Raw genomic sequence first — 25,725 nt, forward strand, 5'->3', positions numbered from 1 at the left:
GTCTGTGGCACCTGACACGTAGTTGGCGCTCAGTAAGTATTTGTTGACTGTTAGTAAAAGCCTGCTCATATTTGGAGGGTTGGTGTAGATTTTAAGTGTTTGTTAGGCTTAGTTAAATCATGATTGCGCCCTTTCCCCAACTTTCTCTCATTAACACTTGCATCTGAATGATCTGACACGTTGAATCTGAATGGGTGTGGTGAATTCATTCATTTATTTGTTAAAATTTTTTTTAAATGTTTGTTTATTTTTGAGAGAGAGCGAGAGCGGGGGAGACACAGAATCTGAAGCAGGCTCCAGGCTCCAAGCAGTCTGCACAGAGCCGGTCTTGGAGCTCGAACTCACAAATCGTGAGCTCATGACCTGAACCGAAGCCGGACGCTCAACAGACTGAGCCCCCCAGGAGCCCCAAATTCATTTATTTTTTTTAAGTTTGGAATTAGTTGTTTTGTTTATTATAGAATTAATCCATGTTCGTTATAAAAATATCAGAAAATCTAGATAATCTGCTTACCACCACCCCTCGCCTCTTAAAAAAAAAAAAAAAAAAAAGTCATCTGGCTTCTGGTTGGATTTTAAAGGGAGAAGAGAGCCTAGCAGTTATATATTCAACTAGTTCTTGCTCTTTCAGAATCCCTCGGACTCACCTTTTAGCCACTGGGCCTTAGTTTTTTCCATTTATGAGAGACGAGTAATTATCTGACAGGAACTTTGTCGAGGATTAGATAAATGTGGTTTTTAGTGGGGAGGAGCTGAGGAAGGAGGGAGTGATTACTTGAACAACGTTTCTGTGATCAGAACTATCTTGGGTCTCTCTAGCCACATGTCTTACAGATATTGCCAAAAGCAGTGCCAGAAAATTTGCATTGATGTGAACTTCTGTGAAAATTCTTTGATGGTGGTAAAGGAAGTCTATGTGCAGTCAAAGTCCACGTTACTAAGATCTTTTCCTTCCACATAAACAGATGAAGGGGAATTACATGCAGTCCTGTGTCCTCAGGCCTCTGACTGGGCACCCTGCTCGGTCCCGTTGGCTTGGTTATCTTGACCACTCAAGACAAAAGTTATTTAAAAAAACCAAAGAAGCAGGCAAATACAGATTTATTCAGTTTTTTATTAACATCTATTTATAGTACACGTGTTGTGAAGAGCTGCGGTTTTCTTTAGGTTAAGAAACATTGTATAAAAAAAAAATCACTTGAATGTTCCCTCCACCTACTCATTTGTCTGCAAAGCCAGGAGTCTGTTCACTTCCTCTTGAGCTCGGGGCCTTTGCTCATAGGCTCATGTTTTTAAGACATTCCAGTGCAGTTAAAATATAAATCTCGAAAGTGTGTATTGTTACTAATTAATTTATTTTATACCTTAAAAGTAACTTCTCTGGAGCTCCAGAGCAAATCGTGTCTTAAAATAGGCTGTTCATTCAGAAACTTGGACATTTGGGATTTTTGTCCTCCTGAAACATGTGTAGTCATTACCAGTTCAATGTGGAGAATCCTATTCTGGGAAAAGGTAATTAAGACTTCCATGTGGAAAAATAACTTTTGTATTTGAACATCTCCCATCTGCTTTCCCTGCTCAGGTTGTTACTGACCAGTTGTTGGGCCAGGGAGCAAAGAGCTGAGAGCAATTTTGTGTGTTGCTGAGGGCTCCCCCCCCCCCCCCCCAAGTAGATTGTTAAATTACTAGCTGTTCTATAGCTTAGCCTAGAGTTAAAATCTTAGTGTTATGTCACCAGTAACTAACAGAGGTTTGTCAATTGTGTGTGTGTGTGTGTGTGTGTGTGCGCGCGCATAACGATTGGGTCTTTCTTTCCTTAACCTGAAGAGTTGAGATGTGTTGAAGCCTGAAGATGTGTTGAAAAAATTCCCCCTACACTTTACCTTTTATCTGGCATTTAATGAAAAAATCTTGCTCGAAAGTTGCAGGTCCCTTGAGGGCAGCAAACGCTACACTCAAAATGAAACTAGGTTACTGTTTCTGTAACATGCAGTGGTTTGTATCAAAAGCTGTTTTGGTCTTAACTTTGAGATTATCCCTTCTTCTTTGAAGTGGTCCTATTTTAACTTGGAGTGGTTTTAAATTTTCGAAATCTCCTGAAGTGAACATAAAAATGTTTTAATATTTTCTTATGTGGTTGTTGTACACAAGCTTATAGAAAGCTTATCTCGAGACGACGTATTTCTTCAGTAAGACCAAAAGAAAAAAAAATACTTAGGATTTGAGAAAGGATGGCAGACGGACAGCGTTTTAGGTGGGTATTCCAAACGGGTTTTTGGTAGCTCTGTTACAGGTGTCCTTAGCTTTTAGCTGTCTGGACTTTCATGGTTTAGTATTTTGAGTTTGGGTTTCAGGGTGCGGACCGTCTTTATGGCGGGAACCAAGAGAACTGAGCACTTTTCATGTGCTGTTTACTCTTACTGCTTTTTATAAGGCGCCATCTTTTTTCTTTTGTTGACACGTTCTGAAGGGAGGCGGAGCTCAGCGCTCGAGGCTTTATCCTATTTTTCTCCTGTGTCTAATGTTTGAAAGCTTAAGGAACTAACCTCCCACTGTAATGAATTGCAAGATGGTTTCTTGTAATGGATCCTTTGCGGTGAGAGGTGTTCCTTCCCACTGGCGTTCGGACACAGTCAGGTCTCCCCCACCCTTAAAAACCCAACTCAGGCCTTCTCCCCGGGCCGACTCCCACCCCCAGCTTCCGTTCCTCAGCCCCCATGCCCCCCGCATCACACCTTAGCCAGCTGGTTGAGGAGGCCCCACGGCCAGGGGGTGAGAGCTCCAGAACCCAGCCCAAGCCTCAGCCCTGAGCCAGTATACTCATTAACTCAACACTGCTGTTTGTCCAGGGAGGAGGGGGGAGGCTCGCGGAAGGAGAGGGGGCCCTTCGGCTTAGGGAATGACTTCAGCCCCTAAATTCGGTGGTCAGTTTTCTCTCCTACTCCGTGCTTTAGCCGCACTTGATACAGCTAACCAGTCCTTTCTTGAGGAAAATGTGTTTATCTCGTGGCTTCGGTGCTCTGCACTTTTTAGTGTTTCCTTTCACCTCCGCGTGAGTTTTTCCTCTCCTCTTGGTTGGCTCTTTCTCCTCTGCCCTGAGGTACCGCGGTGTTTTCTTTTCTCTGTTTATCCCGTCTTCCCAGCCCCCAAATTTAAATTCTTTCTGTGTGCTGATGTCTCCCAAATATTCAACCCCAGGCCTGACACCACCCCGCCCCCCGCCGCCCATCCCCACACTCTTTTGGCCAGGTGGCCACTTGACTTGTGTCCTTAGTTGTCTCGTTTGCATCTTAAACATGACTGTGTCAGGTAGGGTGCTTTGGGTTTCAACTGATAGAAAATCTAATTCAAAGTGATTTTAAAATAGGGAAAATGCATCATTACAAGTAACAAGATGCCTCAGCCTCGGATCGGTTTAGGACTGTGGTTCAGAGACATCATCAAGGACCCACATTCTTTCCATCTTTCTGCTCTGCCATCTCGGAAATGTCTTTGTCCCTCATCCATCTCCCACCATGGGTGCAAGATGGGCACCTCCGCTCCAGGCATCATATCCAGACAAGAGAACATCGAGCAAGGGGTGGTTAATACTTTCGCTTTTTAAGAGCTTGGCAGTCTTTCTCAGAAGCCGCCCAGCTGGCCCTTCACTCACAGCTCACTAACCAAAACTTGGCCATGGGCCCGCCCCTAAACCAGCCACTGGCAATGGGAATGTGGACATATAAGCAATTTTTGGACAAAATAGAATGAATAAGTATGTTAGAAGTGGTAGTGGTAGAGTATAGATACAGGGGAAGTGATGGGGCTGGGGAATTTCAGGAAGAGTAAGTGGTGTCTGAACCGAATACTAACAAATTCGCAAGATTCGGTTGTTAGGGAGGGAGATAAGGCGCTCTTGGCTGAGGCGGCAGGATACACTGATGCCTGGCCTGGAGAAATTCTGCGATGCTCAGGGAACGTTGGACCCTGAAGCTGATGCATAGGTTTGTGGAGGGACGTGGAGGGAAGTGAGAGTCGCGCAGTAAGGTGAGGGGTCTGATCTGGAGGGAAGTTTGGACGTAATTTTTTGGCAGTGGTTGTCACCGTAAAAGAATTTTAGCGATATGCCACGAACGACTTCTCTAGTTACTGTGTGAGAGAGATGCCCTCTCTGAATTTGAGGCTGATGATCTTACTTACATTTTTTATTTTGCCTCTCCCACCTGTGTTTTCCTGTTAGCTGTAAAGGATGGACATTCACACTGTCTGAATCATCTTTGATCGTGTTCTTTCTTTATCCATCACGCCTGATCAGCATATTCTGTTGATTTCTCCCTTTTCAGCCCTCTCTGCTACCTTTGGTCATGCATGTATTTCCCAGCTCTGCAATCAGAACCCTCCGTGTTCTGTCCCTGCTCTGTATTTATTAACCCGATCGCCTCTTGGTTCCCAGCAAGACTCCTTTGGCTAGGTCTGTGTCTTCATCGCCTCTGGAATATACTGTTCTTATTCCCGATGGCAGCTTCACTTGCATAGCCCTCTCCTCCACCTGTCTTTTCATTTCCTCTCTGCCTTTTGACGCCCCTCCCATTTGTCAGGACCTGGCTCAGATCTCATGGTCTGCACAGGGCCCTCCATAGCCCGTGCATTCTACATCTTTCTTGCCCTTTTAAATAATTGTATGGCACCTCTAAAAGAAATACCATCGGGACACCTGGGTGGCTCAGTCAGTTAAGCATCCGACTCTTGATTTGGGTTCAGGGTATGATCTCACGGTTTGTGGGTTCGAGCTCCACCCTGGGTTCTGTGCTGACGGCTCGGAGCCTGCTTGGGATTCTCTTTGTCTCCCTCTCTCCCTACCCCCCCCCCCCCCATGCTCATGTTCTCTCTCTCTATCTCAAAGTAAATAAACTAAAAAAAAGAAAATACCATTTGTTTTCTTTGGCAATTGTGACTTATTTTTTGTGTATAGTTCTTGCTCTCAAACAAATTTTAAGCTTGTGATGGTTAGGGCCAACACAGTAATTATTTGAAGGAATGAGTAAAAAACATATCTTCACCTTATATTAGGCTCTTCGCGCTTTGCATGTAGATGATAGTCACAGCTTGTAAACAGAGTAGAGTGAGAATTGCACAGAAAATGCTTAGTGTGTAAACCCTTTTGAACTATAAACGTCACCTTTTTAATCAGAAAAAAAATCAAAAAGCTATTTCTCTCTTTGGAGGAAAAAAGGAGATCTGGGCACCTATAAATAAACCTGTGTTTGAGTAACAGTTGTAGTAAACAGAGTCCCATCTCTTCCAAGCCTGTGATATGCTGGGTACGCTGTCTTGTGAAGATTCAAAACCATAACTCAGTGTGGCGAGGGTAGAAACCCGAATCGAACCCTAGTCATCCACTTGTCTGTGTTCAGCCGTGCTTCCCCAGAGGGAGGGAAGATCTCTTGAGTCAGTGTGCCAGCCTCCAATGTAGAAACACCTCTACCAAGTCAAGTTGTACTGTCCTTTACCTCTGGAGTGGTTGGGCCCTTTTGCCTTTAATTTTGACATAGTCGTGGCATTGTTATCTGGTTTTGTTTCACTCAGCCTACAACTTACGTTGAAAAACAAACACCGGGGCGCCTGGGTGGCTCAGTCGGTTGAGGGTCCGACTTCAGCTCAGGTCACGATCTCACGGTTCGTGAGTTCGAGCCCCGCGTCAGACTCTGGGCTGACGGCTCAGAGCCTGGAGCCTGCTTCCGATTCTGTGTTTCCCTCTCTCCCTGCCCCTCCCCCATTCATGCTGTGTCTCTCTCTGTCTCAAAAATAAATAAACATTAAAGAAAAAAATTTAAAAAAAAGAAAAACAAATACCAACAAAAGGGACCATTAACATAAAGGAAAAAGGCTTCTGAATTTCTGAGGTATCTGAGGCTTCCTGGATTCCTTCCACAACCTGTTTGGCATACTGCCTTAAATGCTTTCTTACCAAGGCAGAGGACTGAATAGAATAATCCAAGGAAGGGTGTTAAGTGTGGTCGTGACTGTCTCCACACTGAGAAAGCGTGGTGGACCCAGTTTTGGAAAAACCTAACCTATACCACAGGCCAGCTTGTGGGCTTGATCTCATTTAGTATCATACTTATTTCAAGACCATAGATAATATATTCCCTTAACAGGTGTCCCCAACCTGAGATTCGTAAGCCAATTTTAACGTTCAAAACTCAAATGGAAATTACGGTAAAGCTGGACAGTCCGACCGAGAAATTATGATAGGCTCTTTTTTTATATTTGGTTGTTAAGACATTTTTTAAAAAGTACGATCTAAATGCAGATTCTGAGACACAGTATTTAAAAAGCAGTGCTCTGTGGGAACGTGGCTGGGGAACTGGGGGTGGAGAGAGGAGCGTACGACAGCCCTTCGTGTTCAAACGGTTGGGAGTGACGTGGCAGTGGGCGACCAGAGGAATTAGGCAAAAGAATGGAAACACGTGATCAACACAATGTGAGTGAATGTGAGTGTTGGAAGGGAATCCCTTATTTTCATGGTTGAGGAAACTGAGGGCTGGAAAGGCAGAGTAGCCTGCCCAGCGGTACGGAAGAGCCCGGCAGAGCCCTGCCTTAATTTCCCCAGTCTCACTGCACTCTGCTGTCCGAGCCCGGCTCTTAGCTGATGGCCCAGCCACTCATCCAGCAGTGTCATTTTTATGTAAGCTGTCATAATTTTCAGGTAATCTTATTTTCTCAGACCACCTTTGGACTATTCGTGTCCAGGTAGCCTGTTCCATTTTATTTATTTTTATGGAGATAATAATTCGTCCACCATGTATAACTCGCCGTTTAAACATGTACAGCCTCAGTGGTTTCCGGTATATTCACAAGGTTGTGCAGCCGTCACTAGTATCGGACTCCCGAACATTTGCATCACCCGAAAAGAAACCTGGAACCCGTGCGCAGTCCTCCCTGCTCCTCCCTACTCCCAAGCTCCTGTCAGTCACTCATTTACTTTCCGTCTCCCTGGATTTGCTTACTCTGACCACTTCATGTAAACGGAATCCTATGGTGATTCCCTTTTGTGTGAGGCGTCTTTCGCTTAGCGTAACCTTTTCAGGATTCGTCCATGTTCCACTGTGTCTCAGTATTCCATTCCTTGCTTTGATAATAGTCCACCGTGCGGATGTGCATTTTCTTCGTGCATTCATCAGTTCATATATCTGCGGATGGTTTGCGCTTTGGGGCTACTCGGAGTAATGCCGTGAACATTTATGTGCAAGTTTTTATATGAACATTCATTTTCAGTTCTCTCGAGCATATACCTAAGAGTGAAATTGCCGGGTCATACGGTAACTCTGGTGTTCAGCTTTCTGAGGAACCGTCCAACTGTTTTCCAAAGTGGCTGCTGCACTTTGTATTCCCGTCAACAGCACATGAGGGTTCTTTTCACTCCACACCCTCACCGACCCTTGTTGCTGCCGGTGGGTTTTGGTTTTGTTTTTTGTTTTTAGTTTTTTTGTTTGTTTGTTTTTGTTTGCTTTTTGCTTGTTTTTTAAGATTACAGATTTTATTCTAAATTTGCCACTTTGTAAATTTTTTGCATTTTCAAAATTATACAGTGCTACACATAAATATTATATTGTATTCTGTTATTATATTTAACACCAAAACATCATAGTTTTTGACTTTAGTCCTTTTGACAGGTGTGAGATGGGAGCTCATTGTAGTTTTGATTTGCCTTTTTCTGATGATGAGTATCTTTTCTTTCATGGGTCTGCTTAGCCCATTTCGTTTTTTGGTTTTTGTTGAGTTTATTTATTTATAACATTTTAGTCAGTTAACATACAGCGCAATATTGGTTTCAGGAGTAGAATTCAGTGGTTCATCACTTACATTCAAAACCCAGGGCTCATCACAACAGGTGCATCACCCATCTAGGCCATCCCCCGCCCACCTCCCTCCATCAACCCGTAGTTTGTTCTCTGTCATTAAGAGTCTCTTGTGGTTTGTTTCCCTTCTCTCCCCACCCCCTTCCATATGTTCATTTGTTTTGTTTCTTAAATTCCACGTATGAGTGAAATCCTATAGTATTTTTCTTTCTGATTGACTTATTTCACTTAGCATAATACATTCTAGCTCCATCCACATCATTGCAAATGGTAAGGTTTCATTTTTCTTGATAGCTAATATTCCATTGTGTGTGGGGGGGGGGTCTGTGTGTGTGTGTGTGTGTGTGTGTGTATAATATATATATGTTATATATATATACCACATTCTTTATCCATTCATCAGTCGGTGGACATTTGAACTCTATCCATAGTTTGGTTATTGTTGATAATTAGCCCATTTCGTTTTTGAACCTTACTTTCCCTTCCCTATCTTTTGCATTTTTTTTCATCTTCATTACCTCACGTTCACTATGGAAAAATGTGTGCAACAAACTCTAAAATTACATAAATCTCTACTCTGTCACCTATAGTTTATAACTTCTTTGAGAAAGAGTTTCTCAACTGAGAAGGAGAAAGGAGCCAGCACTGAAAGCCCCCCATGTACTGGGAACTTTGCCTGTGTTACCAGATTATGTAGGTGTGGGCGCTCTTATTCTAGTCTTACAGGGGGATGCAGTGAGATTGAGTGACATCAGTTGCCTCGTCCAAAGTCACATGCCTGGTTAAGTAGTATATCGGTGTTCATACAAGATCTTTTATTCTATACTTAATGATGTCACTCATCAGTGTTCTTTCGTTCAGCTGTTAATTCACTTCTGATCGTGGATACACTGTAGAGATGGAGAGAAAGGGTAGGAAGAGGAGAAAACATTAATTTATAAACCTCACTACATATATGTTACAAAATCAGGAAAAGTAAAATCTGCTTATGATACGAGGTCTCTGCTTGGGGGTTTTGGACCTCTGAGGGTTCTGTGGATGGGTTTCTGGAAATGGGCAAACTCCTTGAAATGGCATGTGAAATTTTGTGTGTTCATTTTTCTCGGGGAGAAGATTTTTAATTTTCCAAAGATTCTCAGAAGTGTAAAAATTGCTGTGCCAACTAGAGCAACATACAGACCTTATGGGAGGGAAAAAGCAGGCAGTGTGAGAGCAGTTGTCTCTTCCCATTGGCCATGTTTTGGGTATGTTAGGGTTGGGTTAAACCTTCCCATCTGTCATCAGATATCTTTGTGTGAGACTGTTTATACCTGTTGGTTTAAGACTATTTCAGTTCAACTTTTTTTCCAAGTGTTAACTTTTTGAAGTGTGAACAGTTAATGAGAAAACAGTAAGAGTCATTTGTCTTTTGGTAAATTCCAGCATTTCCTTATTTACACGTCTGGAATATCTGCGATTTTTATTTCTGTGAAATATAGGAATGTAATGAGGGCCTTTCTCCATTATTTTCACTTTCTGAGTGAGTTTTTCATTCAAGTTCACAATGGTCTAGTCAGTTGACATACGTATAGGCCTCTCATAATGGCTTACATTACAGGCAGCCACAGTGAGAACAAGAAAGATTTATAAGACCTTCTAAGTCTCTGAATTTTATATTGATCAGTGTACCGGGGCAACTGCGTGATTCAGTCAGTTAAGCGTCCAACTGTTGATTTTGGCTCAGGTAATCATCTCACAGTTCATGAGATTGAGCCCCGTGTAGGGCTCTCGGATGACAGCACAGAACCCGCTTAGGATTCTCTCCCCCTCTCTCTCTGCACCACCCCCTCAAAAATGAGAGAAATAAACTTTTAAAAAAATGATCAGGTCCTCACACAGATGGCCATTTTGAAAATGGACCAGTGCATTAAGTAGCTTCATTCCATAAAGCAATTTGGGTCAAGGCTAGCCTGAGACTTTCCAAGATTCTGTATCTCGTGGATACGTTCTGGTTGTTTTTAAGGGCACAGAATTTTACTTGAGTATTCCTGCAGCCGGGACTTGGTCGGGTTTTAACGGAAGAGATAGCAGGAATACAAAAACTCTTACTCTTCTTTTTGAAAGAGCTCCTTCGTGGGGCACCTGGGTGGCTCAGTCGGTTAAGTGTCCGACTTCAGCTCAGGTCATGATCTCGTGGTTTGTGGGTTTGAGTCCTGCGTCGGGCTCTGTGCTGACAGCTCGGAGCCTGGAGCCTGTTTCAGATTCTGTGTCTCCCTCTCTCTGCCCCTCCCCCGCCCCGACCCCCACTCACACTCTGTCTCTCTCTCCTTCAAAAATAAATAAACTTTAAAAATTTTTTTAAAAAGAGCTCCTTTGTTTAAATTATATTCTCCTGTCTGTAGATGATGTTTGGGAGTTGAATAATGGAAAGATGTTTTGAATATAACTGTGATCATCCAGGCCCTGCAGCGTAGCCTGCTTAGTATTTGATTTCTCCTTTGGCCCTCAGGGGTTATTGGTAAAAGTTAAGGTTGCCTAAGCCACCGTGATGAGTAATGCACATCAGTTTTTATTGTCTTGAATGGAAATGTGGAGACTGTGGACGTTTCGAAGGTAATTAGGGAGTCCCTTAGGAGGAGTACCTCCTCTTTGTCCTCTTTTTCCTAGCTTCTGCTGTGTGTTATTGAGGAAGCACAGTGGCAGTCTCATTTAAATGTAGGTGTAAAAAACTTCAGTGAAGTTTTATTTTTTGCAAAAGCTTTGTCTACAACTAAAGGTGACAAGCATTTCTCAATTCCGTTTCTTACGGACAACGGATTAGACGGACTGCTTAAAAAAGAATTGACATATGAAATCTTATTAGGTGAGATTACATTAAAATTAGTTGTAGGGACACCTGGGTGGCTCAGTTAAGCGTCCGACCCTTGGTTTCAGCTCAGGTCATAGTCTCACGGTTCGTGAGTTCAAACCTCCACCTCAGGCTCTGCTCTGACAGTGGGGAGCCTGCTTGGGATTCGCTGTCTCTCTCTCTCTCTCTCTCTCTCCATGCCTGTCTCTGCCCTTTCTCTGTTTGCTCTCATGTGTTCTCTCTCAAAATAAATAAACAGTAAAAAAATTTTAAATTAGTTGTATTTTTCACCTATATGAAATACAGGCATCTGAGAACACTTTATAATATTGATCTAAAATATGGCCCAGTAATCTATGTCATTTGAGGTTTTGCTTATTGTAAAGCTGATTTTTACATGTTGTGTCGGTAGCTTTTCTAGTGCGTCCCGGGTTTGTTCTGTGCCTACCCTTGGAAATGAAGGACATTTACAACGTGCTACTGATCTCGTGACTCAGAACGTTTTTTACTGTCAGTTTTGTATCTGTAACTCCCACTTTACACACCCAAGTTTAAAGTCTACAAATTTCTTAAGGTTTCATCTGCTGAAAACTTAACAGTATTGTTGCGAGAGAACGAACTGAACCACATTAAATTTTTACCTTGTCAGATTGGTCCCTGTGGAACACCCAGTGCAGGCGAGGCGTGCTGAGACCTGAGATGTGTCCCTGGGAAGTGACCCAACACTCGGGGCCTCGGGCAGGGAGGTGGGCATTCACTAGCGAAGGTTCACACTTGGACCCTTGAATAACATTTTATTTCTTTTACTTTGTCTCATTAGAGACATTTTTGTTGTTGTTCAAGGCCTAAATACATCATTTGGAATAATTGTCATAGCGCAACGAGAGGCCGTTGGTAAACGGGACTAGGAGTTAGAACACCAGAATTCCAGCCCTTGTTCCATCACGTATCCGGCAACCATAATGGGAAAGTTATCAAACTGAGCCTCAGCTGTGAAATAGGAACTTGCAGTCCAAGCCACTGCAGGGCAAGGCTGCTTAACTAAGACAAACAAAACCCTGTGTGGTTTCATTCCTGTCTTTTTCATGTGAGTTTCTTGCCTGTAACTTTGCCTACTTCCCTTCTCGATCTCTCTGACTTCTGCTTGTCCTTCAGAACCAGCTCCAGCTTTATCTCATCTCTGAAACTTCCCCTAACAGGTGACCCCCCCCCCCCCCCGCCTTTACACCAGTCAGTCACCTCCTTTTCCTGCACTGCCTCTGTACATTATAGGTATAGGTGAGTGTGTTTATTCAGGAAACACTTATAATAGTGCTTACTGTGGCTAAGTCCTCTCGTAAGCGTTTATATTTATTAACTCATTTAATCCCAGTAACATACCATGAGGTACACACAATAATTGTCTTCATTCTGCAGATGCAAAAACTGAGGCATAGAGAGGTTAAGTAATTTGACCAAAGCCACTTAGCTCTGGAATGTGTCAGGGCCAGATTTCTAATGCCTCGGAGTATGTGCTCTTAACCACTGGGCTGTGCTGTCTTTTGCAATTGTCCTTATCACGCTGTACTGCGATGACTGGTTTTCACGTCCGTCTCCCTGGTTAGACCTTTGCACACCTTGATGGCTCCAACGCCTGCAGCGCCTGACACATAGTAGGCACTTAATAAATGTGTAGCAAATGTATGATAAATATGCTATGTGCACATTGTAAAACATCGTATAAATGCAAATTATCACCACTCCCGTATGCGTTTTGTAAATCAGGGAGTAGACCTTACCGAGCTTTCCAGGTTTGCAGCTTGTTCTTGGTTCCCACTTTACAGGTCGACAGACTGAGGTACATAGACTGATCAAGTTTTAGACAGTATCAAAACTTGGGTTAAAAATGAACTGTAGTTATTGGTCCCATCATCAACCCTGTTGGGTCACGCATTCTTTGCCATAATAGTATAGCTTGTTTTGTATAAAAGAACAAGATCAGAGAGGTCTCAATGACTCTTACCGCACTTGTTAAAATTACTTGGCAATTTAGGATCTGAAGTAGTCAGACTTCCAGTGTCCACCACAGGTATCTTGAAAGTTGTCTTACTCTTAGAGATTATTTTTAAGAAAAAAACAAGGACAGGAGCACCTGGCTGGCTCAGTCAGTTAAGTGTCTGACTCTTGATTTCGGCTCAGGTCACGATGTCACGGTTTGTGAGATCGAGCCTCACGTCAGGCTCTGTGCTGACAGTGTGGAGGCAGCTTGGGATGGCCTCTCTCCCTCTCTGTCTCTGCCCACCCCACCCCCTTCTCTCTCTCAAAAAGTAAATAAACATTAAAAAGAAAGAAAAAGACAAGGACTTGGTGAGATTTCTTTCATTTCAGACGAGTAGAACCTACTGTATTAAAAAAAAATCAGCTTTTAGTGTGGACATGAATTTTAAACTCTACTTAATTACCAGGTAGAGAGATTAAATAATTATTTCATAAGGAACACATTCTTGTAAAACAGTATTTTGAATTGCAATTCAGATATTTAAATTTTTATTTTTGTCAATACTGATAATTAGTATAAGGCGGTTTTTGCTTTTATTTTATCCTAATTCCAGGTATTATCTTTCCTACTTTTATTTTTTTCTACTTCAACTTTTTAACTTTTTTAAAAACTTACTTTATCTTGCTTAACTGTGTGTTTGTTTTGTTATATGTAATATATAATAGAATATGCATATATATACCTGCCATTCAAACTTTTCCGAAACATATTATCCTTCACAGACTTTTTCAATTTCTCCAACTTGGAGAAATTTTTCTCTCTTCTAAACTTTCAGATTTCTGCTTTTTTTTTTTTAAACTCCAGTGTATATAGTAGTTGTTAAATAATTACTTGACTGTCCAGAGACTTTGAGATTAGTTGTTACTTGGCAAATGCATCACTAACATACTTTCCTAATAAGAAAGAAGTGAATGGCCTTCTGCAAAATCCACAGGGCTTTGAATAAACTATCAGACAGTTATTGTCACAGACCCAGTTGTCATCCTGTCCCTTCTTCCTGGTGGACATTTATTTATTTGTTTGTTTGTTTGTTTGTTTGGAAGGATTTTGCCAATACACATTTCTCTTTCCCTCCTTGTTCCTTTCCGTTTCTTGGTTGTTGTGGTCTTGGCCTTCTCCTCAATCGGTGTAGGTTCTGGAAACCTCCATCCAGCGGGACCACGGTTGGGCACCAGGTAGTTTGGCCTTGGAAACAGGCTGGAGGAAGCGGTTCCGCAAGAGGAGTCAGGACGGGTGGCAGAATGATACGCTTTACAAAGTTGCCCTTTCAACTTGCAGCGACTCGCCCCAAGTACACGAGGAGGATGTATAGTTGCGTATTTTAATAGGAAAAAAAAAAAAAACCTGTTGGGTTTGTCAAAAATTAACTATTAAAACTTTTCAGGGGACAAAGTGGTTTTTCTTTTAAAACTACATATAAATAAACACTCTCGAAGACTACGTAAGTGTGTTTTGTAATCCACTTGGGGGGAACATGGCATTGAGAAGCGTGCATTCTGGAAGTTGTACTTTGCTGTTTATAATAGGCTATCGCGTTCTCTAGTTTTTCTTTTAAAATTGTGTTTTCTTCCCAGTGGCTGGTCAAGCTCATAGAGTGCCAGGACTGCTTGCTTCTCAGTTTGTTTACCCCTTAGCGTACGTACCACATTTTTGCCCAAGTTGTGTACGTTAATTATGGCAGGACACGAAGGAATGACCTGCTTTAGTTTGGAATCTAAGAAGCAGTAGAAAACGATGTCTAAGAACTTGTGTTGTTGTAACACCAAAGAGAGATGAACTTAAACGGCTTTAAATATCAATGAGAGTTACTTCTTCGTTGCTGTTTCTGTCTACTTTCAGGTTCTTAGAGCTCCGTGTATTCACCTCGAGACCCTTCTAAAAAATGAAGCTAAGATGATTTGTAATAAGTGAGTTAGAACTGAGGATACACAGTAAGAGTTGGATAACGAAACATGGAATGTTCCGTTTCCCTCGTGTGCTTCTGGTCTTGCAAAGGTTACTCAGTTGTGCTCTCAGGAGATAGTTTAAGTCTTCTGGAAAGAGAATAAAGGAAGATTATTACCAAAATTGAGTGAAGGGTAAAGGTGCCAAAATCAAATGAAGCAAGTAAAATGCGGGCAGAGAGCCCGTGTGTGTTTCAAAGCGAACAGTTAGACTGCATCTTCCGTTGCGACCGTGTGGTTTGTTGATGTTTCTGTGAGTGTCCCTGATTTTACGTAATAGTGGTGAGATGCCCCTCTCAGGTTCACGTGGGAAGGCGTTTATGCGTGTGTCATTTAAAATAGAATAAAGCGCTCTAACTCTAATTTTTTTTTTTTTTAAGAAAGAATAGTCTCATTTTCTAACCTACTAAGTAAAGAATTCCCCTGTGTATTAAGCCCTTTGTCTTTCGGATTTAACTTTTCACTTAGTAATTCTACTGTCTGTGCTGTCTAGCTGAGGACTGAGATAGCTGATCCGTGTGATATGTATAAGCATACATATAAAGAACTACATTAGCTGGGTTATGCTGCCATAACAGATCACTGCCCACCCTTGGCTGAAATCAGTGAAGGGCTTCGCTCTCGCTGCGTGGCCATGGTAAATGAGCAGGGAAGCTCCGCTCACATCACTCAGGGATGCAGATTGATGGAGCAACCATCTTCTTGTGCATTACTGGTCACCATGCCTAAGAGGGAAAAGCGGTCTGGAGGGCCTCTTCTTGGCAATGAACTACAGTAGCTCAGAAGTGATGCACAGGTCTTATTTCACACGATGCCCACAACTAGTCAGGTAGTCCCCGCATGGCTATGGTAGGGGCAGGAATTCAGCCCTGCCAGGGAGCCAGCTGAAAATACTTCATAAACAGCACCATGCTTTTGCTCATCAGATACTGTCTGGTCTCTCTCATAGGCAAATACACTCACTTCCTCTGCAAGGTAGGGAACCCCAAGGTCTAGCCAGTCATGGTGATGTGGTTTTGAAGTGGTGGGGGGGAGGTCTGGGGCCAATGGCCAAGAAAGAATTCTTGTGCAAAAAAGGTGATTGACTTGTTAAAGTGCGGGGAGAGGACCCGCGGGCAGAAAAAGCTGCACTGGGTTGTGAGGAGTGGATTATATACTAGGGAGTTGGGGGGTGGGTGGGTAAGGAAGAATGGACATTTCCAAAAGGACTTTTATTGGCCAAAGAGGACTCATAAGATACTGGAGGCCTTGCTATTGTTGAGCTAAAGTTCTTTTTCCCTCCAGCAAAGCACTAACACTAAGACGGTAGGGGCTTCCTAGAGGACTATTATTCTCTGTATTTGCCTCAAGTATTTGTCAATGGGCTGCAGGTTATAAAGAATTTTAATTTTATCTACATTTTCTTCTTGCCGTTGTGCCCCGCATCACTGTGGAGGGGAGTGCCACACTCTAGGGCTCCAGGAAATTGAGTCTGTGCGTTTCTGGAGGCTAGGCTATTGATAAGATTGCCTTTTTCTTGCAATTTGCTGAGACATTTGTAAACTGATGGAGACTCACGTCCTGCATGACTGTGATCTCTATCAGTTAACCATTTGTTTTTCCCTTTCCTTTGTTCCGGGGCAGCCAGGAGTGCCTGAGGAATGTCACACGTATCCCATGGGGAGAAGGGGGGGGGAGCACTTGGGGAGGGAGGGCTGCAGGGTGTTAGCTTGTGCTTTGTCCTGAGCTTGCCTTTGGCCCCCTCGTCAAGGGCATCAAGCTTCAAGTCCAGGACCTCAGAGTGACTCAAGGGTATGATGATTGGTGGTCTCTTTGTGAGGAGATGACGCACAGTAGTCTCTACATTGGATCTAGATGTTGCCTTTCTTGATCTAGAGACTTGTGTGAAAGAAACTGACAGATGGTCACTGCCCCGACATACAAAGTGCAGCCATGACTATCTACTGGTCTCCCATTTGAAAGGGGGCAAGAATAGAACTGTAGCAGTCAGTGCACTATAGCAGATTCTAAAATCTCGGAGCAGTCATGGAGCGGGCCTCCTCCGGATGGGAGAATGTTCTTGAATAGACTCTGATTGGCTCCTTAGGAGTAACTCGAAGGTCTGTTTTCTCCTTGCTCCCTCGCTTCATCCTCTTTTTTTTTTTTTTTTAATTGTTAATTTTTATTTTTTTACATTTTGTTTATCTTTGAGAGAGAGGGAGAAGGAGACACAGAATCCAAAGCTGGCTCCAGGCTCTGAGCTGTTAGCACAGAGCCTGACGCAGGGCTCGAACCCACAAACCTGAGATCATGACCTGAGCTGAAGTCGGATGCTTAATCGACCGGGCCACCCAGGTGCCCCTTCTTTTCCTGTAGTCTTCTTTTTTTTTTTTTTTTTTTTTTTTTTTTTTTTTAATTTTTTTTTTTTCAACGTTTTTTATTTATTTTTGGGACAGAGAGAGACAGAGCATGAACGGGGGAGGGGCAGAGAGAGAGGGAGACACAGAAGCGGAAACAGGCTCCAGGCTCCGAGCCATCAGCCCAGAGCCTGACGCGGGGCTCGAACTCACGGACCGCGAGATCGTGACCTGGCTGAAGTCGGACGCTTAACCGACTGCGCCACCCAGGCGCCCCTCCTGTAGTCTTCTTAATTGTGTGTGGAGTGGACTCATGAAGAAGATGCCCCCTTAGGGGAATGATCAGCTTTCTTGGCCTGCCTCCTCCCATAGACGCCTGAGGACCCAGAGAGCATTTTAAGTCTTGAACAGTCATGGTCTCTTTTAATCCAGTCTGGAGGTTCTTTTGGCCGTATAACTCTTAAAAACTTAATTGGCTTTTTTAAAAAAGTTTATTTCTAGTCAGCCCTGTGGGCCTTAGCCACATCCACAGTTCTTTTCTAATCCTACTTAAATTTGCTACAGAGCTCTGTCTTATTGGTCCCATACTTCTTCCTGGACTTAATTTTGAGGATAGGTATTTCTGCTATAATGCCATATATGTCTTCCTGGATTTTGCAGAATCATACATTAAAATGAATGAGGCTTATGGGAGAAATCAGTTCGGGGCAGACCACTCAAAATCTGTGAAACACTGTAACCGGTGTACCAATAAAAACAATAATTAAATGTATTATAATAAATATATTAAAAGATATGTTCCAAATGTAACTATACTAAATCGCCATAGGCATGTGCATCCAGCATCAGTCAGTCGAACCTCTACAAGACTTAATCCCCTGGGTAGTGGTTTCTTCCCCGGAGACTGGGGTCTTGAAGACATTCGCTTACGGTAGAGACCAGTTTCATTACAATTAAAATTTTGGTGTATGAGATGGGGTAGGCTTTGGCGCTCCAAAAAAATTTTGTAACCCGGGAGGGGAACACATGCCTCAACTTGACGAGACATAAAGTGGAAAGTGTGGTGGTTCATGAAGCAGCTGAACCAGCCGCTCCTAGCATTCAAGGAAGGCACGGAAGTCGGATGCCCAGCTTTTTTCTTAAGGTCTTCGTAGGTTGCTAAGGCTCTGTCTTTAATTGTGAGAAAGCTTTCTCTTGATCACTTGAAACAGGAACTCGCAGGGGAACATCTCATAGAAACCAACAGAAGAACCTGGGTGTTACACTGACATCATTTCCCCCATTTACTAATAGCATTTCAACTGATTCGCATTAGAGAACTAGGCTTTGTAGCTACGTACCCTAAGAAACTGCTTTCCTCATTAGTCTCTTTTTTTTTTTTGCTGGGCCCCGCCTTAATCCAGTGGGAGGTTTTATCAGTAAGTAGTTCTTGATCCCGCCTCAGGACTGAATTCTTTTTTTTTTTTTTTTTTTTTTAATTTTTTTTTTCAACGTTTTTTATTTATTTTTGGGACAGAGAGAGACAGAGCATGAACGGGGGAGGGGCAGAGAGAGAGGGAGACACAGAATCGGAAACAGGCTCCAGGCTCCGAGCCATCAGCCCAGAGCCCGACGCGGGGCTCGAACTCACGGACCGCGAGATCGTGACCTGGCTGAAGTCGGACGCTTAACCGACTGCGCCACCCAGGCGCCCCAAGACTGAATTCTAATCAGCGTCTGTGGCTCGAAGACTTTCCCTGTTTTTATTAAGCATCTGCTTCTTCTAACCTATAAACCGCTGGCTTTCTGGACTCCTTTAATCCTGACTGCAAACCGATCAATGCTTTTCTGCGTTCATCCTTTTCATGTCATGATTTGTCACGGACAGCCGATAGTAAGCAGCACACTCTCTGGACAGTCCCATTCTCCTGGTGGAGCGGTGAGTGCTCTCTCTTCGGAGACAAATCGGTGATAAGCCTCACCAGTAATTTCACCACTGCGTAATAAGAGTTGCTGTCCTTGTCGCCTCCCATAACCTCCCGTGCCCCCTTTCACCCGCTCCTGAGCCTTTGCCCTACGTGTTCGTTTTTATGGATGAGGCAGTACCCCGCTTGCGGATTCCGTCTGTAGCAGCTAGGCCAGGCCAGATGATGCGTGCAATAGTACTAAACAACACAAGATCTCAGAGGTCTTAAAAAACCCACCCTGTGTAAAAGTAAATGAAAAATGAAAGTAAAATCCCCTGCGCCGCGCCTATCCTGTAGGTCATTCTAGTCACTTGGGGTCCCAGGTTGATACCAGTGATGGCAGTTGCCATCTTGAAGGTTGGTGGTCCCTGAGGCAGAGAGAAAAGGGGTGTGTGTGTGGGGGGGGGGGGATGTCTCATTGGTCAGAAAATGCCCCATCCTGCATGTCACCTGTGCTCACGATGTGCGGTCCAGAAGTAGTCACAGTACCGCACCCACCGACAGAGGAGGGGGGGGCGGTTAGAACACGTGGTCCTGCCACACGCCTCCAAGGTTGAGGACCCACAGGTCTTTGGGAAGAACACCTTAACGATGACCGCAGAGGATTTCCCTGCAATTATTGTTCTTTGTCTTCCCGGTTATTGTTCAATTCTTAGCGTTTGCTGGTTAACTGAATTTTACTGTCTCTCCTCCCTTGCTAAATTTGAGATAATTAGCATAAGTTTAACGTGATTTGTAGTAGCTTACATTATTTCCCTGGGTCAGAAGTTTTGGCACATGCAAAATAAAGCTAAGTAGAATTAAAAGCTACTGGGATCTTCCTGCTTACCTTATGAGGTATGAAATTTTGAAATGGGCAAAAGGTACGCGGTTTTATAGGGACAACTGAGTTGAAATTATTTTGGAGCGTCATTTGTCCATGAGCCGTGGGGTCAGGCAGGCCTGGGTCAAACACTGCTTCTCTAATGTAATGGGTATGTGATCTTAGATTACTTAGCCTCTCACAGGCATAACTTCCTCATTTATAACTATAAAAACGTACAAATATATCTGTTCAGATGTCAAGTAAAACATTAGTGGTGTTTATCGCCAGGCGTTTCTGAAATTCCACTGAAATGAAAGTAAAATCACTTTTTTTAAAAGAATACATCCATAAGGTCAAAGAAGACAGAAGATAGTCACAGAAGAATGACAGTAGTAGTTATGAGCCGCATATTATAGTCGTAATAACGTAAGAACAAATACTGATTTAACAAGCGGTGATCCAACTATTATTGGGAAGATGGAGGGAAGGTTGGGAGCAATAAGGTAAGAAAACTATAGTGAGAGACAAATAGTAATGTCTCAAACTGAAAAAAATCAAAGAAATAGAAATCCAGTCATATTTACAAATACGGAAGCACATCCTGGGGGGAGGGAGGGGCTAATAAAGTAGTTGAATGGTTTCGTCTGTGGGGGATGGGTTTCAGAGAGGACAGAGTAGGCAGAGGGCTGCTCTTTCCATCATAAACCTTGCCGTGCATTTGACTTGGGCAGCTGTGCGTGCTTTTCCTTTTTTAGTGATTTGATTTAAAAAAAAAAAAAAATTAAAAGCGAGTTTCAAAACCAGCCCCAAAGTCTTGTGGTGGCTTTCAAATAGAAATAATAACAAGCACCTTTACCTGCCGGCGCACAGAGGAGGCGTTCAGCAAAGGCTAGTTTCCTTCCTTGTGTCGACTGGACAGGGTATGTGTTTGCAGTAATATTCATGATTCAGAGATTAGGTGGTTGACTAAACAGCAATGTGAGGTATGTCACAAAGCAAATTCTGTGCCCTTCTAATTTTTTTTTTTTTTTTAATGGACGGTTTTATTTCTCTTGGAACCATATCAACCTGATGGTTACTGTCTCTTAGAATTTAGACCTCCGTGCAACTGACACATGAAAAATTACCCAGCTCTTGAGCGCATCTAGTCCGTTCACCTAGAGGAGACTTAAAAATACGTAGCGACTTGGAAATGGCTCCAGCAAACCTGAATCCAGTAACGTCTGTGCCTAGATTAGACCGTATTGAAGGCTGAGGACATTTTCTGTCTCTTCTGGAGTTATGTCACTTAGCTGTTCTATCCTCCTAGCTCACTGCCAGCTTTGTTCTTTGAGCCCTCGCCGTGGTGGATGGTGGTGACCGAGGTTGTAAAGAAAGCCAGCCAGCATAAAGCTCTTGTGTGTTTCGCGTATGACACGTATTCTATAACAAGACTAAACGCCCTGTGGACAGAGACCGTATGTTCTGCCGTACCGTTATGTGCCGTAGCACCTAGCATAATGAACGCCATGCAAGCGTAGACACCCAGTTCGTCGTCCAACGTATACCCAACACCTACTAAGCGCTGGGCCCTGTGCGAAGCTCTAAAAATATCTCCGTGTACCGGACAGATGATGCCTCCCGCTGTCGTGGACTTTCCACTCTGACAAAATACGTGTCGGATTTAGTAAACCAGTAGCCCAGTAAAATAATGGCGCACGCGGAACCACTTAAGCAGGGTAAAGAATTGTATATATAAAGAGTCTAATCCTTTTCAGCTGTGTTTGTGGTATGATGTAAGCTCATGCTGTAAGAAGGAAATAGTGGTATCTGACCTTTTTTCCTCTTTGCTTTTCTTTGTAGATAAGATGCGCCAAGTCACTTGCAGCTGTCTGCAGAAGAAAATCCCTAGTGCTCTGCTCTTGCCATAATACCAAACCTTTCGACTTCTGCTTTGGTGCTGCGACACTGGAAGAATTGCACACGGGTCCCAGGAATACCCTTTTTCCATTTGAGTGGTTCTTCGTGGATGGAAAATTATTTGAGGCTTAACAGTTACCCTGTTTGAGCGCTCTCTCTCTCTCTAGTCTGAACTGCGTAATAAATCGGGCCACGTACCCATGAGCCACACAGCCAGTTCTGGTCAGGAGCTGGCTGAAAACTGTGCTGCGCGTGTAGCAGGAATGGCACAAGAAGAGAGCCGTCGTGGTCAAGCGCCATCTACCTTCTATCACGGTGCCAACCAAGAACTTGACCTGTCCACCAAAGTGTACAAAAGGGAAACAGGAAGTCCTTATTCTGTGTTAGTGGACACCAAGATGAGCAAACCACATCTCCACGAAACAGAGGAACAGCCGTATTTCAGGGAGACAAGGGCAGTGTCTGACGTGCATGCTGTTAAAGAAGACCGGGAGAATTCTGATGACACAGACGAGGAGGAGGAGGAGGAGGAAGTCTCTTACAAAAGGGAGCAGATCATAGTGGAGGTAAACCTTAATAATCAAACATTAAATGTGTCTAAAGGGGAAAAGGGTGTCTCTTCCCAGTCCAAAGAGACTCCTGTTCTGAAGACAAGCAGTGAGGAGGAAGAGGAAGAGAGCGAGGAGGAGGCCACCGATGACAGCAATGACTACGGAGAGAACGGAAGGCAGAAGAAGAAGGAGAAGACGGTGGAGAAGGCCAGCGTCACACAAAGGAGAACCAGGAGGGCCGGCTCCGTGGCCGCAGCTACCGCTTCCCCGACCCCCAGGACTACCAGAGGGCGTAGGAAGAGTGGAGAGCCACCTAAGCGGAAGAAGCGGGCCGCGAGGGAGCCCAAAGCCCCAGTCCAGAAAGCTAAGTGCGAGGAGAAAGAGACTCTGACCTGTGAGAAGTGCCCCAGGGTGTTTAATACTCGCTGGTACCTGGAGAAGCACATGAACGTTACTCACAGGCGCATGCAGATCTGTGATAAGTGTGGCAAGAAGTTTGTCCTGGAAAGTGAGCTGTCCCTTCACCAGCAAACAGACTGTGAAAAAAATATTCAGGTAGGTTTCATCACCGAGAGGGCAAACCTTTCAGGATACAACCTGGCTGTTCAGACTCACCTGGTATCTGCCCAAGAGAATAAATACAGTAGAGGCTGAAGGGACAGTTGTCACCGATTTCTCTTTTTAAAAGCTCCTTCCTGCTTTGGTCTTTTCAAAACCCAGGCTTAACGTTTTCTTTCAAAAGCATTGCATTTAACTGACGCTGGACTAGTGGGAAGCCAGGTACGTGGAAGGGGGATCTGTTGTAGGTGATTGCCCAGGAGGTAGAGTCAACACCGACTTGGCACTGAGATTCGCTGTTGTAAGACATACGTAATGTGTCATTCGTTCTGGCATCTTCTCGGTCAAGGTGGGAGACACTGAGTCAAGGTCAGGAATAGAGAGAGGTCCCCTTCTGGGTTTGAAAGGATGCCAGATTCTAGTGCAGCTGATGGGGACAAAAACCGTAATGACTCAGACCGGTGAAAATGGAAGATCTCCAGGAGTGAGTTTGCTTTTACCAGTGGAGAGATGACAACATTAAATTTATCAAGAGGCTGAGCCCATGGGAATATGCAAACTTTAAACAGAGGCTGAGCTGGTTGAAAGTGTCGCCCGCCTGGCCGTAGGGTTACATAATGCTCCCGTACGGTGTCATTAAGGTAACAGAGTGTGGTATCCAAACCAGGCTGGTGTCCTGAAAGGACGGTATTGTGACAGGTTAAGAGGTATGCTGATTATATTATGTTGAGCCGTATATTGGTTTGTACATGTGAATGCATATCGATGAATATTCATAAAAGGTAAGTCTGTTAACGTCTCCGCAAGATATGTAAAATACACATAAGTGCTGTGCTGCATTCAAGCTAAACTTCTTTTGAAAAGTGAAATTGTTCTGTTTTGGTTTGTTTCTTGGAGCGTGCTTGATCTGGAGCCCTCCTTCGTCTTCACTTTCCCGCTTGCTTTTGATCAACAGTTGAGATCATTGCTTTACTCTCAACAGGTTTTTAAAATATAAGTTACATTTGCTAGACATTCACTGCTTTTGATTCGTCGGCTGTGATGTCACCTGTTTCGCGCTTGCGCTTGGTAATGAAAGAAGGCTGAGTGGTGGCGCCCCTGCCCTCCCGTAGCTACCGTTGCCGTTGCCCTTGCTGGGTTGTCAACTGGTTCAGACCAAAAGGGAGCGCGACGCGATGCTGCACCCTAGGGGTCGGACTTCGGCTCTGTGATGACCCTTGCTGAAAGGTGTATCTTGATGTTTATGCAGTTGTGGTTTTTTTGTTGCTACTCAAATTTTCTCTACGAAGTTACAGAAAGAACGCATTTAGTACATCCTCCTTCTGTGACTTTCCTCGCTGTTGCTGACCATAAGGCATTTAAACTTGTGTTCAGGTTTTCTGGAATCCGCCGGAAGAGTTCTATTCACATTCCTGAAGGACACTGCTTCGTTCATACGTGTAGATCCTAATAATCCTGGCGACCCAGGAAGAAGTAAAAATCGAAACCCTGCCCTGCATGATGGCTTGGGGGTGGGGGTGGGGTCTGCCCTTTTCTCAAGCAGGTCCAAGCACAGGCTTATTTTTTACACTCAGAGTCCTTGTTTCCCGAAGTGATCGTGATGCTCAAGATCTTCATTTACAGTGAATAACTACTTGTTCCCTTAAATATCCCAGAGTCTGGTGGTTACCTAGAACATTCTAGGATTGTTTTGCTTTAACCAGAAATATTTTATTTTGATACGCTTTATGCGTGGTATTCTAGACTATCCATGATTCGTAATACGAGGAACTGAGCACTGTCGGCGTGTGTGTTTCCTATAGATGCGTGTACGAGAGATCTGGAGCTGGCCCTAAGGGGGAAGGAGGTTTAGGAGTTACAGAAAATTCTGCCAGAGGGAAACGTTTAGTAGAGTAAATGAGATAATGGGAAGATACAATAAAATCTCAATAAATTGTGTGAAGGGAGGCTCCAAATGCATTCTTTAAGGTACAGAAACATTGTTACGCTTCCACAGATCTATAACCTTTAATGTGTGTTTTATCTTGCTTTTATCTGTGCTGCTTTAAAATTAGTTTGTAATCTCTGGGAAGCACCTGTTACCTGCATGCTGACTTACGTGTAGGAGACAGATGCTCTTCGTAATTCATTTATTTTTAAAAACTTGGTTCTTCTCGTTGGTACTGTACTAATTTGCTAAAAGCAGTCGAGTCTTCTGTATGAGTGGAACTTCCCATTTCTTTCCGTCTTCCTTTTTGCCATTGTTTTTGTACTCCCGACGTGTGTCTAAAAGATGCGTCTTGGAGAATAGGACATACAGAGGTTGGTGTTGGCATCCGGACTCCTCGGAGGACTGGCTTCGGTTTGGACTCGGGCCCTGTGCCCCGAGTCTAAGGCACGGCCGTTTCGCGGGCCGGTAGGCAGCTATGGCTTTCTGCAGGCCCCCGTAAATAAAGATTATTTCTATTTATCCTGCTCAGTGTGTTTCCTGTAACAAGTCCTTCAAGAAACTCTGGTCCCTTCATGAACACATCAAGATCGTCCATGGGTATGCAGAAAAGAAGTTTTCCTGTGAAATTTGCGAGAAGAAATTCTACACCATGGCTCACGTGCGGAAACACATGGTTGGTAAGTTCTTCCTGCTGCTTTTCTCGCCACCCCGGTCATTTTCCCTCGTTCTTTGGTGTGTTTGACGCGTCGGATTGGGCAGGATCTGAGGAACGGCCTTGCCGTAATCGAAATCGGTTCTGACTGGCTGAAACTAAACGCGCCGTGTCCCCCATGAGCCCCCGCGGCGCAGCGTGCGCGGGGTAGGTAGCCTTCCGCACCCGGGCTTCTTTCCAACGTCGTGGCCTCTTCCTCTCTTGAGAACGTTGCTGCGAAGGCCTCACTAATTAAAGCGTGGAAGGTTAAGATGGCACGATTACCTCGCAGTAGGAGCGGGGCCTGGGCCACTTTGAGCGGCTTGGCGAGCCCGTCGTGAGTCCGGCGCCTTCTGTGTT

The 25,725-nt window shown here is 43.9% G+C and overlaps 1 protein-coding gene across 2 annotated transcripts in view; it reads left to right on the forward strand.

Annotated features, from left to right (window-relative positions):
• The window catches only part of ZNF652 (zinc finger protein 652), a 61,390-nt gene that overhangs the window by 17,411 nt on the left and 18,254 nt on the right, over positions 1 to 25,725 (forward strand). For both annotated transcript variants that reach the window (XM_078437277.2, XM_078437278.2), the window contains exons 2-3: positions 21,579 to 22,741; positions 25,204 to 25,351. In XM_078437277.2, coding sequence (XP_078293403.1) covers positions 21,836 to 22,741; positions 25,204 to 25,351 — 1,054 coding nt within the window. In that variant the 5' untranslated portion in view covers positions 21,579 to 21,835. The remainder of the gene's footprint in view (positions 1 to 21,578; positions 22,742 to 25,203; positions 25,352 to 25,725) is intronic.

Source organism: Panthera onca, chromosome E1 (genome assembly GCF_046562875.1).
Source record: "Panthera onca isolate mPanOnc1 chromosome E1, mPanOnc1 haplotype 2, whole genome shotgun sequence".
Lineage (NCBI taxonomy): Eukaryota > Metazoa > Chordata > Mammalia > Carnivora > Felidae > Panthera > Panthera onca.